Source organism: Candoia aspera, chromosome 12, assembly GCF_035149785.1.
Source record: "Candoia aspera isolate rCanAsp1 chromosome 12, rCanAsp1.hap2, whole genome shotgun sequence".
In the NCBI taxonomy this organism is placed as follows: domain Eukaryota; kingdom Metazoa; phylum Chordata; class Lepidosauria; order Squamata; family Boidae; genus Candoia; species Candoia aspera.
Window position 1 is genome coordinate 6760076 of NC_086164.1, and position 15327 is coordinate 6775402.

General features: G+C 38.1%; 1 protein-coding gene across 1 annotated transcript in view; it reads left to right on the forward strand.

Annotated features, from left to right (window-relative positions):
* STAG2 (STAG2 cohesin complex component) overlaps positions 1-15327 on the forward strand; it is a 47363-nt gene that overhangs the window by 24608 nt on the left and 7428 nt on the right. The window contains exons 8-27 of the mRNA XM_063313655.1: positions 1149-1300; positions 2054-2127; positions 2228-2351; positions 3288-3386; positions 3482-3561; positions 4001-4108; positions 4495-4606; positions 5379-5496; positions 6634-6737; positions 7540-7632; positions 8039-8128; positions 8445-8648; positions 9251-9321; positions 9880-9967; positions 10071-10151; positions 10621-10713; positions 11262-11436; positions 12675-12814; positions 13141-13242; positions 14086-14234. Coding sequence (XP_063169725.1) covers positions 1149-1300; positions 2054-2127; positions 2228-2351; positions 3288-3386; positions 3482-3561; positions 4001-4108; positions 4495-4606; positions 5379-5496; positions 6634-6737; positions 7540-7632; positions 8039-8128; positions 8445-8648; positions 9251-9321; positions 9880-9967; positions 10071-10151; positions 10621-10713; positions 11262-11436; positions 12675-12814; positions 13141-13242; positions 14086-14234 — 2257 coding nt within the window. The remainder of the gene's footprint in view (positions 1-1148; positions 1301-2053; positions 2128-2227; positions 2352-3287; positions 3387-3481; positions 3562-4000; positions 4109-4494; positions 4607-5378; positions 5497-6633; positions 6738-7539; positions 7633-8038; positions 8129-8444; positions 8649-9250; positions 9322-9879; positions 9968-10070; positions 10152-10620; positions 10714-11261; positions 11437-12674; positions 12815-13140; positions 13243-14085; positions 14235-15327) is intronic.

Here is a 15327-nt window from a genome sequence, read left to right on the forward strand (position 1 = left end):
CTTGTGAAACGTGCCAAGGACCCACCCCCATTATCCCCTCAATGACAGGTAGAAATCGATTGCTCTACAAGGACAGAAGAATAACTGCTTTAGTTGAATCTAGTTCAAGGATGTTGAGCTAGAAGCTATAAGTTCATTCATAGCCCACGTGAAACTTCCATCACCAGCTTTTTGGCTCCTAGAGCCACAAGATCAGGCTTTCCAAATTCAGCAACTTAAATTTACTTCATAATAGGGGCATGGGATGAACAGTTAAGGAGTGCCCTGCTTTCTCCTGGAAAGTTCTGACTTCCTCTTTGTCAGAAGACTTCAGACTGCTGCCTGCTCTGGAAAGAAGCACTTCCAGAAAAACATGAACCACCACTGGAACTCTGAGATGAGCCTATTTTGGGGTGGGAGGAATAAATATCCAGAGACAAACCACCCAGGTTTTCACACAACAACCTGATAACTATCTTCAAGGAGCGGAAATAATAAAACAGTCGTTAGTTGAATGAGAGGTAGTTTCCTGTGATGCTTTTCAGCCACTTGTGGAAAGTATTGCACATAATGCTATAACAACTGGCCCTGTAACAATTGTTACATTCCTTCTTGTGCAAAAGGGTTACGTGGGCCCTTTTGTAAGTAAGCCACATAATTAGATGCCCTTTCAGGTTTCTTTTCACAAAATCCTCAGGTTGGTGAGTAGATGGCATTTTCCACATGTGGAAGGGTGAATTTTAATTCACGTGAATTATTGCCCTGTGGTAAAATATGGGAAATGCTGTATGACTTTTGTACGCCTTAACAATTTCTATTGTGATCAGCCCCTTGCCTAGGTCTTCTGTATAAATCAGTAACCATTCAGTTATGAATATTGTCTTTGTATAAAATAGACTCCTGATCCTGACATTAATCATTCAAAACTTTGCTTGAATTTGTTTATCAGTCAGATGTGGATGCCACTTTTCCTTCAGGAACTCAGGGTGGTGTAACTAGCACCCTCTCCCCCCACTCTTCCCCACAACAACCTTGCTGTGTTTGCTTTTAGTGTAGAAAGGCACTAAAATATTATATTGTAAAATGTTGTACCAATGTCATTTTTCAGCCTTGTTGATTATAGTGTTCTACATTAGGGCTGATTTTCATTCTCTCTCGGAACTTTTCAGCTATGAAGCTAATGACCGCGCTAGTAAACGTGGCATTAAATTTGAGCATTAATATGGACAATACACAACGACAGTATGAAGCGGAACGAAATAAAATAATTGGAAAACGAGCCAATGATAGACTGGAACTCTTACTGCAGAAAAGGAAGGAGGTTAGAACCTTTGCCAACTAGTTTAATAGTCACTTGACAAAGAGGGGAATGTGGGGATTGTTTTTGTCAAAAAAAAAAAAGGGGGGGTTGAAGTAAAACTTCATGAAACATGGCTTCTGATCAACATACGAAATGTCTTCCTGAATGTTTCTATTGAAAAAAGAATTGTGCTGTCACTTGATGCCTATGAAATGCACGTAGTCATCTCTTCATATAGAAAAATCTGTTCCCCAGAGACTACAGAAGTGAAAGGAAATCACGAATCTCTGAAATTGAGTTAAAATACAGCTTTTCTTTCCAACTTCTTGTTTCCTCTGCTTCTTTATGGATGACCCTTGGAAAGAGGTAAATTAACACTTTCCCCAAGCCACACTCAGGAAGTCGAATGGAGGCCATGAAAGTGTTGTTAGAAGGATTACTCTTTCAGCTGGTCCCAATTACTCTTTCCTTTCTAGGATGGTAGGATGTCCAAGGTTCCTTTCCCATCTGCTTTTTGGTGTTTTGACCAGTTTTTGCATATCCGTACATAATTAAGAGATTCTGCTCATGCTGAGAAAATCATGGTGGGGTAGCAGAAAACCATGTACCCCATTTGTATGTTGCCTGGAATGATCGGCCATACATTTTAAAAATGTACCTGTGATCTAATCTTCAAATAATTACTAGATTTGGATTAATTTTGTATTGTTTTATTGCCTAAACATTTACTATAAAACTACAGCACTTTCATTTGGCAGTTCCTCTGTTTTTCAGCTTCAAGAAAATCAGGATGAAATAGAAAACATGATGAATGCGATTTTTAAGGGTGTATTTGTTCATAGATACAGGTGAGTTCAGTTGCTGTGTATTAAGTCTAAACTCTGTTTAAGATGCATTCTTTTTTTTTTACCATATTCTTAATTTTCTCTCTGTATTATCCCTTTTCAGGGATGCAATTGCTGAGATTAGAGCAATATGTATTGAAGAAATTGGAATTTGGATGAAAATGTATAGTGATGCCTTTCTCAATGACAGCTATTTAAAATATGTGGGATGGACAATGCATGACAAGGTAAAGTGCTGAATGCTAGTTTCCCCTGTAATTACTGAGCAGAGAAAACAAAGCAAAAAAGTTGGTATCTCCCTTTTTCTTAACTCACATTGTAACCATTAATTAGTTTTAATTGAGAAATAATTAGATTTTAGTTTGCAATATCTGTGCTATTAGTTTTAGTATATGAATAAGGGATTATTACTTTTTGGTGATGTTTAGTAGTTTTTCTGTAATGTTTAGTTGTGATTTGGGATTAGACCTTAATTATTAAGAGGGATTTGGGGGATTTTGTCTAATGCTGTTAGTTATGTTTGTTAATTTTTACTGGACTTTTTGCTGAGGGAGAGCTGAGGATTTAGTGACGGGTTTATAGAAAATGGGGTGAAGCGTGGAATGAAGGTGTATTTGAATGTATCTTAAGAGAGAGTGATAAGTTGTTAATGTTGAATATACTTGTTGGGGATAAAGGGGGAAGTTTGTTTGTTTCTTTCTTTCGGATTTTTTCCTGCACTTTATATTTTTTCTGTTTTTTTAAATGTATTTTTGTATATCTGATAAAATCATAATCTTGGATTTCTCTACCAGCTAGGACCTAATAGATCCTTTTTTAAAACAACAACAGCTGCAGTGTCCTGGTTTCCAGTCTGCTTCAGAGCTGAGTTGACAGTGTTGCTCTTAAACCTGTAAACTTTCCCAGCTTGATGCAGTCTAATCTATCTATCTGTCTGTCTGTCTGTCTGTCTGTCTATCATGATGATTTTATGTTACTTGTATCAAAGATGTTTACATGTTCATTTATATAGAATTAATTTTCCATTGTAATCCAGTATTTAAAAAATGGACCCAGTAACAGAAATCACAATATGAACGTAGAGTTCTATAAACTACTTAACGTATTGTCCGGCATTGAAAAATGAAAAACTTAACTATTACTTCTTTCTCAATTCTTTTTAGCAAGGGGAAGTGAGGCTCAAATGTCTTACAGCATTGCAAGGGCTTTACTATAATAAAGAACTTAATTCAAAATTGGAACTCTTCACAAGTCGGTTCAAGGTTAGTGTCCATTCTCTCTTTTCCTTTTAAAGAAACACCTCAGACTTACCATTATAACAGCTTTCATTTTACAAATTAAATATTCTTCCCATTAGGACAGAATTGTGTCTATGACTCTTGACAAAGAATATGATGTTGCAGTACAAGCAATAAAGCTGCTTACTCTTGTTTTACAGTAAGTGTTTCAGATCATATTTCAAATAATAGATCCTCATGGTATTAATTGTCCATTTTGTATAAATGTAGTTTTTCAAACCTTTGAAGACAGAAAATTCTTTTTAGGGTGTCATGTTTCAGGATTATATTGTAAACTGTTACAGTTAGATAAAATGTATGAAAGATTTTGTTCTCTCTGTGCTGCTGGAAGTTCATATATTTCTGGGCAGTTCACAGTGAGATTCCTAGAGGCCTATTTTTGAGTTTATCTTCAGGCACTTAATTATAGCCACAAGACAAGAAATCTTGTTTTAAACTGAATATTCAGATTTCAGGTACTCTACAGTTAAAAGTAACCTTAAAGCGAGCAAGGGCATTTGATTTTCCCCCCTTTTTTTCTGTAGTATTCTAAATCCTTTTTTGTTTGTATTTTTATTAATTAATTACTGCATTTTTAGGAGTAGTGAAGAAGTTCTGACTGCAGAAGACTGTGAAAATGTCTATCATCTTGTTTACTCAGCTCATCGGCCAGTGGCTGTAGCAGCAGGAGAATTTCTTTATAAAAAGTAAGGAGAAAATGACATACCATTAAAAGAACTAAAGTTGTGAATTGGATAGAGTTGAATCACTGAGCCATTTAGATAAAGTTTGTGGCTCCCCAGGGTGAAATAGGATTTCCTCTGGAGCAACTAGAACTGAGTCTGCAAAAAGACATACTATGTGTCCAGAAAACTTTCAGCTCTCCATGCCAGAATGGTGAGAAAGAGGAGCTGTCAGAGAGATTTCCTTCTAATCACAGGGTACTTTACATCAAAGGTTCTCCAATGAAGATTCTGTGCAGAAGGGATATTGTGATTTATAGCATGCTTTTTTGGTACTGCATTTTTAGTTAACTCTGTAGTAAATACTATTGCAGTTATGGTTGTCGTTTTTTTCCCCCTTTCTTGGGAAGGCTTTTCAGTCGCAGAGACCCTGAGGAAGATGGAATTCTTAAAAGAAGAGGAAGGCAAGGTCCAAATGCTAATCTTGTCAAAACATTAGTATTTTTCTTTTTGGAAAGTGAGGTATGTACACATGCCTTACTTATAATCTTGTAGAACTGTATTCCTCAGCAATGTTTTGTATGTGCTTTCTGTTGAGCCAAATTAAGTTCCATTTGTTAGGAAGAATTGCCTCTGACTTCGCAATATGTTCTAAACTGCTTAATCCATATGAATGTTGTGCCAGTTCATTGTATATCCTTAATTAAAGCTGCTTTTAAATATCGTGTAGCTGAATTTAGTTACAGGAGGTTCGTGTAAATTTATTATCTTTCCAAACTTGGAAGTGTTTTAAATGCTGTTGTATTAAATTATAGGAGTCTAGACAGCAGTCGCAAGAAATGATGATCTCTTAAGTTACGTTGTGTGTGCGTGTTTATAAGAACCTCCAAATGCCTTCCCTAACTCTGCTCAGTATTGAAAATCTTGATATTAATGATGTAGGGATGTGGCAGAGAAGGAAGATAGGGGTTGTCTGTCTTGGGATTTTTCCAAGAGAGTTGCTACAGTTAGATGTACCCAATAAAGGATAATTTGGGTTACAAAGCCAGTCGAAATCCAGTACACTTAGTGAACGCCTTTTAGGTGCTTAAAAGTAACATTAAAAAGTGACAAGGCATGATAGACTTGAGGCAAATAACACAACATTTTGTTAGCACACAACTCATGCTTTTCTTCTATAGGTATGCATTCCCCCCCCCCCTTTAAATTACAATCAGTAATGGCACCAGCTGGTTTAGGGCTTTGGAGAAGCTTTTCATAAAATGCATGGTAAATACCTCTGCATCTTTTTCAGTTACATGAGCATGCTGCTTACTTGGTGGACAGCATGTGGGATTGTGCAACTGACCTTTTGAAGGACTGGGAATGTATGAATAGTCTTCTGTTGGAAGAACCACTCAATGGAGAAGAACGTAAGATTTTGCTCTATGTTCAAAGCATGTTTTAAAACACACACACCTGGGTAGTTGACAGAGAGCCAGTTTGGTCTAGTGGCTAAGGCTCCAGGCTAGAAACTGGGAGACTGAGAGTTATAGTCCCGCCTTAGGCTTGAAAGACGGCTGGGTGACCTTGGGCCAGTCCCTCCCTCTCAGCCCAAGAGCCAATCAGGCGTGGTAGGAGAGTTCTAGTCCCGCCTTAGGCCTGAAAGCCGGCTGGGTGACCTTGGGCCAGTCCCTCTCTCTCAGCCCAAGAGCCAATCAGGCGTGGCATGAGAGTTCTAGTCCTGCCTTAGGCTTGAAAGCCGGCTGGGTGACCTTGGGCCCTCTCAGCCACGATGTCAGGCTCTGGCAACAAGCTGGTTGGTCAATTCCTTTTGCAGCTGATGGATCAACATCTGGTTGATCCGAAATGTGGACCCTGCACCCACGGGAAAACGCTAGGAAGGAAAAAAAACACCTGGATAGTTGACCCTGTCTTGAGGAAAATAAAAGAAAATACAACCAATAAAGACTGGCAACACATGCAAACTAACAATGGAATAACCCATAGAAACAAAACTTAGCTCTGAGTAAATAAGCTCAGAAATTACAGTCCTGTAGATTTGGCTTTTCAGATTTTTACTGAAATGCCCTATGATACTTCTTTAAAATTAATATAGTCGATTTGCAAAAATGAGCAGTTAAATGAGTAAACAGTAGTAGTAATTTCTTCTAATTATTGTTATCATGTTTCATTACATATAAAAGTATAGCAATTATTTTATTAAATAAATAATTCAATACAAAGACAGCTTTGATTAAGAGGCCTGGAAAAGCTTCCAAATGGGATTTCAGACATAGGAGTTTTAAGCATTCATTCTAGATCAGCTTGTTTTCTTTATAGTTCTGGTGTCATAACAGCAGCTAATATGGTACACTTGTCTGCAAGTTTTAATTTAAGGTGCAAAACAAAACAACTTATCAACAATTCTTGTGAGAAATCTTATGGTATGTCATATGTGATTCAAAGAAATGACATTTACAAGGAGTCCCTCCTTGTGGGGGGAGATGGGCAGTGTTAAAAATATGATAAATAACAAATAATTTTTTGTTTCTTTTTAATAATTGCAGCTTTAACAGACAAACAGGAAAGTGCACTAATTGAAATAATGCTGTGTACAATTAGACAAGCAGCTGAATGTCATCCCCCTGTAGGAAGAGGCACAGGAAAACGGGTATTTTTTAAAAATTTATGCTGTGAACAATAGTGTCAATATATTGTCTGGCTAATTTTAATGAGTTAGTGTTTTTGGTTTTTAAGCCAGTGTGTATTACATTAGCAGTAGAACCTCAGTTGTTCAAAGAGACATCAAAATAACCCATAATTTAAAAGAAATGCACTAGCCTTTAACATTCCATATTCATTGTAATATTATTGTATGTAATTCAAAATAACTGTATGACATCACCTCTTTGGAATCAGAATTCTTGCCTACAGTACACAGTGAAAACATGTTATTTTTAGCTCCTTATCGTCTATTTTTGGGGTCAGAGTGAACCATTTGAAGGTCTCAGAATCCTGAGCTCGTTTGCTTGATTCAGTCATAGCACTTAATTCTTTATACTAGGTAAGAATGTTACACAGTATAATTCTGATGGCTGTTTTTTTTTTTAAAAAAAACAACCTCTACTTTTATTGAACAATGGATTTTATTTGTGACTCCATCATTCTTTGGCTGCTCAGCCATCTACTGCCTTCCTTGTCCTTTGTCCCACTTAAGTATATGTTGGTGATAACGTTGATCCGTCTGAATGATGACCGAACCAGTTTCTTTAGAATAATAGAATGTCATGGTTGGAAGGGACCTTGGAGATAATTTCTTAATTTTGAGAATATATATCCTTTTTGAGGTGTAGTTGAATTTGGTTCATGTGCAGTAAATGGTCAATTATGAATTGCATCTTGGGGTTGCATTAAATAGATGCTGGTAGTATCAGTCCTTTGCTCACGCTACTCCTTGTTCTTCTCTGACTTAGGTGCTTACAGCAAAGGAGAAAAAAACCCAGTTGGATGACAGAACTAAGATCACAGAGCTTTTTGCTATTGCACTTCCTCAGCTCTTAGCAAAAGTGAGTGTGATATTTTATTTTTGTTTCTACATAGTTGGCATGCTTAAATCACAGTTGTGTAAGTGTCTTATGCCAAACCAGATCATTGGTTGGTCAGTCTTGATGGTGACAGCTCTCCATGTTTTCATACAGGTGTGTTTTTCAGCTCTGCCTGGGATTGGTCTTTTTCCTAAGCTAGGCTTCCTGAACAATTCTCTCCAAGCTTGATGCAGATTTCTTTTTTTTCCAGATCTAAAATTAAAGATGACATTTAGTGAAGATAGTTTGTTAATTGTGTGTCCATGTTATCTAACGTTGAACATTTTAGATTTCTTAACGAAACTCGCCTTTAGAATTGCGAATAGTGAAATACTGATTTTTATGGAAAAACTTTCGGGTTTTAATTAATTGTTATCCATATCCACAGTATTCTGTAGATGCAGAGAAAGTCACCAACTTGTTACAGTTACCACAATATTTTGATCTGGAAATCTACACCACAGGGAGATTAGAAAAGGTAAGCAAAGGAAAAAGAATTGAATAGGATGAAAACTGAACAAATCTTCACACACTTGACTGGGTGCTTGCCTGCTTGCGTGGGCTCCGCAACTAAATAAACAGCTGTCTGCGCTATCACAACAGTTAATCTCTCCCGTAGGGGAGAAATGGGCAGTGGATAAATTTATAAATAAATAAATAAATAAAAATAAATACAGTTCGTTTGGAACAAGGGGCAGTGGTGGGGATGAGGGAACAGGAATTTGAACAAATGCATCAGAAAATAGATGGCTGATTGATTCTTTTTTTGTTGGTTTTTGTTTTATGTTTACTAGCATTTGGATGCCTTATTACGACAGATCCGGGATATTGTAGAAAAGCACACAGACACCGATGTCTTGGAAGCTTGTTCCAAAACTTACCATGCCCTCTGTAACGAAGAGTTCACAATCTTCAACAGAGTAGATATTGCAAGAAGTCAGCTAATAGATGAACTGGCAGACAAATTCAACCGACTTCTGGAAGATTTTCTGCAAGAGGCATGTATCTTCTGCTTCTGTATAGGTCTTGCTCTTCAAGCGACCTTTTATCTCCTTTTGCTTGTTTATTGTACTTTGCAAAAAAATAAAGGCCAGCCCAGAATAAACAGCAAGAATTGGTGTATATGTTTCACAAATAAACTTCAGATTTTGGATTAATATTTCTCAGCCAGTTTGGTGTGAGACCGTGAGTTCTAGTCCTGCCTTAGGCATGAAGCCAGCTGGGTGGCCTTGGGCTAGTCACTCTCGCCAGTTGCCAGGAGTCAAGATTGACTTGAAGGCAATGAGAGCCAGTTTGCTGTGGTGGTTAAGGGCAGTGGCTAGAAACTGGGAGATCATGGGCTTCAGTCCTGCCTTAGGCGCAAAGCCAACTGGGTGACCTTGGGCCTGTCACTCTCTCTCAGCCCTAAGAAGGAGACAATGGCCAACCACTTACGAAAAACCTTGCCAAGAAAACCACAGGGACTACTCCAGGCAGTTGCCGAGAATCGGACACAACTGAACGGCAGAAAGGAAAAAATAGTCAAAATAGAGCAGAGGATCTTCTTTCTGCTTCTTGAAATAATTGGTCTTATTGCAACAGTATATCTTTTTAATCATAGGGTGAAGAACCTGATGAAGATGATGCATATCAGGTCTTATCAACATTAAAGCGGATTACTGCTTTTCACAAGTAAGTAAAGTAATCGTTTCTCCACTTTTTGCTGATCTTGATTTCGTTTCTTTACATGTACTTTATAGATTGTTTCATTGTATTTACACTAAAAAAAAAAAAAAATCCAGTCACTTTCAGTTTTGTTTCCAACTCCTGCCATCTCCTGCTAGAACGCTCCCTTTGTTCTGCCTTAAAGGGCTACTGACAGCAATATTAGATGGTGAGAAAGCAATACCAGGACAGCTGCTGGGCATTCTGTATAGTTAGCATTGTTTAGTCAGAATGACGAACACGTTTATGCGTGCATCTGCGTGGCCCTCCTTTAAAAGAAAATAGGCTGGGGGCAAAGAGGAATGGCCAGAGCTCTGCCTAGAGTTACCTCCATGGATCGGGGCTTTGTACTTACCCTGGAACTCTATGACAGTAGTGCGCAGAGCCCTGTTACAAAGGGAAGTCACTGAAATGTTTGACGGCAATAGCCACTGCTTGTGCCGTAGCACAGGGATCCGGTGGTCAGTTCAGTGCCGTGTGAGGGGAAACAGTGAATTAGCGGCATTCACGTCTTTCTCTTTTCAGTGCCCATGATCTGTCAAGATGGGACTTGTTTAGTTGTAACTACAAGTTATTAAAAACAGGCATTGAGAATGGAGATATGCCCGAACAGGTTAGTATTTCTTTTCCTTTAAAAGAACAATGGGAAATAATAGGAAACTAAGAATGATAGTACCTTATTCTCAAGCTTTTTTCTTCTTCTTTTTAACACACAGATAGTTATTCATGCACTGCAGTGTACTCACTATGTAATCCTTTGGCAGCTAGCAAAAGTTACTGAGAGCAGTTCTACAAAAGTAAGTGCTGGTGGAACTGGAGGTATTTCAGTGCAGGGGAATGGAGTACAAAACCAGTTTTATGGGTCATTGTACAAGCTTTTGGGGTTCCTTCTTGGGAAGCCTACCAGTGCGATGAGCTATCTTGAAATCCATTGTGTGCATGTGGAGTTCTTACCTGGATTAGGGTAGGAATTGCGTTTGGAGTGTGCTCAGGGTAGGGAAGGCTGACCTCGGTGGTAACGTGAGAATTGCTATCTTCTCTTCGCTGTGAGAGGGGTGGAAAGAGGGTAGGAGTCTCTTCTTTTCTGATTTGCAGAAAAGGGGCCAGAGAAAGCTCAAACAAGCTGGAGCTGTTACAGAGAGTTTTAAGTTACTGTCCCCAGTAGAAGAAGTTTTCCGTTTCTTAAAAAAAAAATCATTTCTATTCATCATGCAAGTATGATTCAAAATAAACATGCTTACTGTTCAATATTCTTTCATTTCTAAGGAGGACCTTCTACGCTTAAAGAAACAGATGAGAGTTTTTTGTCAAATCTGTCAGCACTACCTTACCAATGTAAATACTGCTGTTAAAGAACAGGTTAGTCACTGATTTAATATCTGACCAAGTAGTTGGATGCTTTTAATGTAGAAGTAATTCTTCAACTGCAGTAACAGTTGTGTGTAAGAAAGTGTAGCATTGTTTGTGTGCCCCAGTTTAGGGCATTAACAAAGCAGACCTGAAGCTCTTTGTTTTATTTAAATTTATTTAAATTTCTACCCTGCCAGCTACATTTAAAGTAGAGTACTTTAAAAAATGGCAGAATCTAAGAAGGTGACAAATTATGTATTTGTTTAATGTAGCATAATTTCATTAATAACGGTTAGTACAGCTAAGATAAAAACAATAGACACAAAAAATAAGGCTGTAAGAATGAATAGTAAATACATTAGTACAAAATAACAACTTCAAATGACTTCTATCCAATGAGGCAGTATTGTACTTAAAAATTGTAGTCAGGTATGTTAACACAGTTCTGTGTTAGAACTTTCTACGGACCTAGCTTTCTAGGGGCTTGACTTGTGATAAGCTGCTTGTTTTTGCTCTCTTTTTGTTTTTAATGATGCATGTCATTCCTCCCCTTGCAGGCCTTCACTATTTTGTGTGATGTGTTAATGATCTTCAGTCATCAAATCATGTCAGGAGGACGTGACATGTTAGAGCCATTAGTTTACACTCCTGATTCTTCCTTACAGTCTGAACTCCTCAGTTTTATTCTTGATCATGTCTTCATTGACCAGGATGAGGATAGCAACAGTGCAGGTATGGACTATGGAAATCTGTCTCCTATTTCTTTTGGTAGCAACAGGTGCATTATCTTATCAGGTCCTGACTTGGCCTTTTCTCCCTGAATTGCTCCCCGCTTTTTACTTAGCCAGGGAGGTTGGCGACTGGATGTTGCAGGCCTAGATCTTGGTCTCCATGGAGTACTCACTTGGTCTCCAAAAGAAGGTGCCCAGCTGGAAAAGAATGGGACTTCAGTCCTGTGCACTTTGAGATGTAGAGATACAGCTTGCTCAACCCTTACTTGTCCCGCTGTACCTAGCTGAGGGTTTTTTTCCCCCCATGAGGAAGTAGTGCGTTACGTGTTGCTGGCCTGCAAAGCTGAGAGGAGTAGAATAAACATAGCCCTTGGGCCCCGTTTTCACCTTACCTTCATTCGCTTTCCTCTTGAAACTACACTTAAAACTTACCTAATGTGTGGAGTCCTTGGTGCTCTCTGAGCTTTTCTGATGTGTGCTTGGTGAACTGTTCTCTGGGCTTCCTTGAAATCGTGGAATTCCCACTAAGCAACCATCTAGGCCAGGGTTTCTCAGTCAGGGTTCCGTGGCGCCCTCGGGTTCCTCAGGAGGTCACTGGGGCTTCCCTGGGAGATGACAATTTATTTTAAAAATTATTTCAAATTCAGGCAACTTCGCATTGAAGAAGTAAGTTTCATTCTTTATTTTTAGTTTTAAGAACACTGTTAATGCATATATACAGGCCTGCCCCTGAAATGAATAGAATACTTTTGTAACTTCTGGCCTATATTTGAGCTTGAATGTTCAGGGGTTCCCCGAGTCCTGAGTAATATTTCAAGTGTTCCTCCAGGGTCAAAAACTTGAGAAAGGCTGATCTAGGCATTTATGAAAGGATTGCTAAGGTTGTTGAAAAAAATGACCGGGTGTCTGAAACCAGCTATGAAACTTAGCTACTCTAAGCTAAGATTGTAGCTTGTCTTTTTAAAGGTTTTGATATGTTAATATTGGAATTCGGAGACAAAAAGGCTTTATAGGTAGTTCATTGAAAATATTAGTAACAGTAATTAGTAGCCTTTCAAATGTCTCAGGCTATTTTTGGTAGCCAACAAAGCATCAGATTCTTTCTCTTAGTATGAACTGTTACCTTTTTAGAGTGCTGCAGGGCAAAAACAGGTTATAAAGATGCAGTTGATAACAGAAGTCATATCCAAATGCCTGTACCTGAATGCTCATGTACATTTTTTTTGTTGTTGTTTTTAGATGGACAGCAGGATGATGAAGCTAGTAAGATAGAAGCTTTGCACAAAAGAAGGAATTTGCTTGCGGCTTTTTGTAAACTTATTGTATATACTGTGGTGGAAATGAACACTGCTGCAGATATTTTTAAGCAATATATGAAGGTAATGAAAGCCTACGGGGAAGGGGATCTGAGATTCTCATATAAAAATATGGAATGAATGCAGTTGTATTAAACCTCTGCAGGCTTCTTTCTTTCCTCCACTATTAGGGGAATCAGCTCGGGATAACTCTTGTTGCCTTGGCAAAAAGTAGACGTTAAATGAACATGTTTAAAGCAAGTTATTGTGTAGTTACCTGAGTTTAAAATAGGCTACTTGTACTACTACTATTTGCCTCCAACATGATTTCTTGTACAAAATCATGGCACTCACAAATGAATATATTTATTCTAATCAAAGTTAAACTATTTGTGTTTTTATCCTGACAGTATTACAATGACTATGGAGATATTATCAAAGAAACAATGAGTAAAACAAGGCAAATAGACAAAATTCAGTGTGCAAAGACATTGATTCTCAGTTTACAGCAGGTATGTTTTCACTGTTCCACACACTATACTAGTTATTTGTTAGACAACCCTTATTTAAAAGCAACTAAAAAAAGTCAATATTACCAATATATGTAATCCTGTTGGACAACACAATTTTATTAATAACAGTTAAAATGCAAATGTGCATAAAAAGATCTCTTAGTTAAAATAGTGTTCTAACTATATATTAAAATAAAATGTTTAGAAGAAGCATATTAGGCAAGTTTCAATTTCAAATCGTTTAAAAAGTGCAGAATCTCTGAAGCAAGGAGGTCACCACTAATGAAATAATTAAGAGATACTTCCCGTGTGTGAACAGCTCAGTTGGACATAAGCTTTCATTTTGGGATCTTACGTATCACTGTAAAGTGGGGTGACATTTCACCCCAAAATTATCCCAGAGAATGGGTGAATAAGAGGAATCGCCCGTGGAGCTTCCTGTTCCAATTCTGCCACTCTTGTTGTGAGGGAGTCGTAGAAAAACCACTTGTGGAGAGCCTTGTTGTGAAGAAAAACTACACTTAGATATTTCATTGATTTATTTCTTGCTGTAAGCGCAGGAGGTCAGCTTTTAAGAGTATTCCGTATACCTTATAGTAGTGTTTTTATAAAGTAGTCTTTAAACCTGTTTTCATTCTTGCATATTTGCATGCTGAAATGTAAGCCAAATATAATACTTAAAAAGTTTAGATAAAATTTTGTTTGAAGTCAGACTTTTGTAGGAGTTGAACGTTAGGCGGAAAGAGAATGAGAGAGCATGTATTAAAATATCCAGAAATATTGCTTAAAAATATTGCTTAAAATACTCCGGAAATATGATCAGAAAGTATTTTGTTCATGCAGCTTTTCAATGAGATGATCCAAGAAAATGGATATAATTTTGATAGATCATCACCAACTTTCAGTGGAATTAAGGAATTGGCTCGACGTTTTGCTTTAACTTTTGGACTTGATCAGCTGAAAACAAGAGAAGCCATTGCTATGTTACACAAGTAATCATTAACTTTTTCTTTGTTTTGTGATATAACTGGATTCACCTCCATAGTCCTTTCATAGTCTCCATAAATGAAAATAGGCCTGAAAATAGGCAAAATTTAAGACATGGAATAAGTAAAAGAAAAATAGCTAAATCTAGTTTACACCTAACACCATTCACCGTACCCAGTCTTCCCCGTGCCATGGTCAGAATGGGAAGAGTAGATAACATATCAATATTGGCAATAAATAATAATAAAGAAATCAATGGTTGCCATCAGATAGGGCCATAGATGTTGGCTTCGGGTTCTCATTGTGACTTTGTCATGACTGAATGATTGATTGATCGATTGATTGATTGATTTTACTAGGCTTATTTGCTGCTCTTATTGTTCGCTGACTCTGAGGCTTTCATGTAACGGTTTTAGTAAGATAGAGAAGGGCTGTTCTAGATTACTGGCCACCTGCACTATTCCCTGCTAACAATGAGGAGAGTTCCAGGCACACTTTGCACTCAAACGCAACCAACACCCGTGTTTACACCAAGCATGCTCCTGTTGTTCTGCACGAGCTAGAGTAACTCAGATGAATTAGAGAAAAATAGGCTAGATCCAGTGTATCTGTTGGAAGATACCGGGTTTATATGCAAAATGTCTTGTGCAGGAAACTGCTGGTTTCAGGGAGTTCATGTCCAAACCAAAGCATGGGGGCTGTGGGTGGAAATGCAGTCGTTCTGGGCAGATCAAGATTTCAGCCAATGGCTGAGAGTGGAAAAAGCCAAGGAAACAGTGGTTACTAGGAGCAGGGGAGGGAGGCCCTGGGGGAGTTGGTGGGATGTGCGGTGCTGAGGAGGTGACAGACTCACTCCGGGTCCCTGCTGGGTTTTGTTTCCACTGAACCAGAATGTGGTGCATTTGGGGCTTGAGGGAAACACATTTTTGACTTTATGCACACTCCTAACGCTTAAATTTGTCGTATATTCAAATCCCGGATCTCCTCTGATTATGACTAAATCTGGCTCTGACTCCAAATATATTTCCTACTTGTAAAGGCATAGGATTTACTGTATGTGTCTTAAATATAGCAGTACTGAGTGAAATGTAATACCAT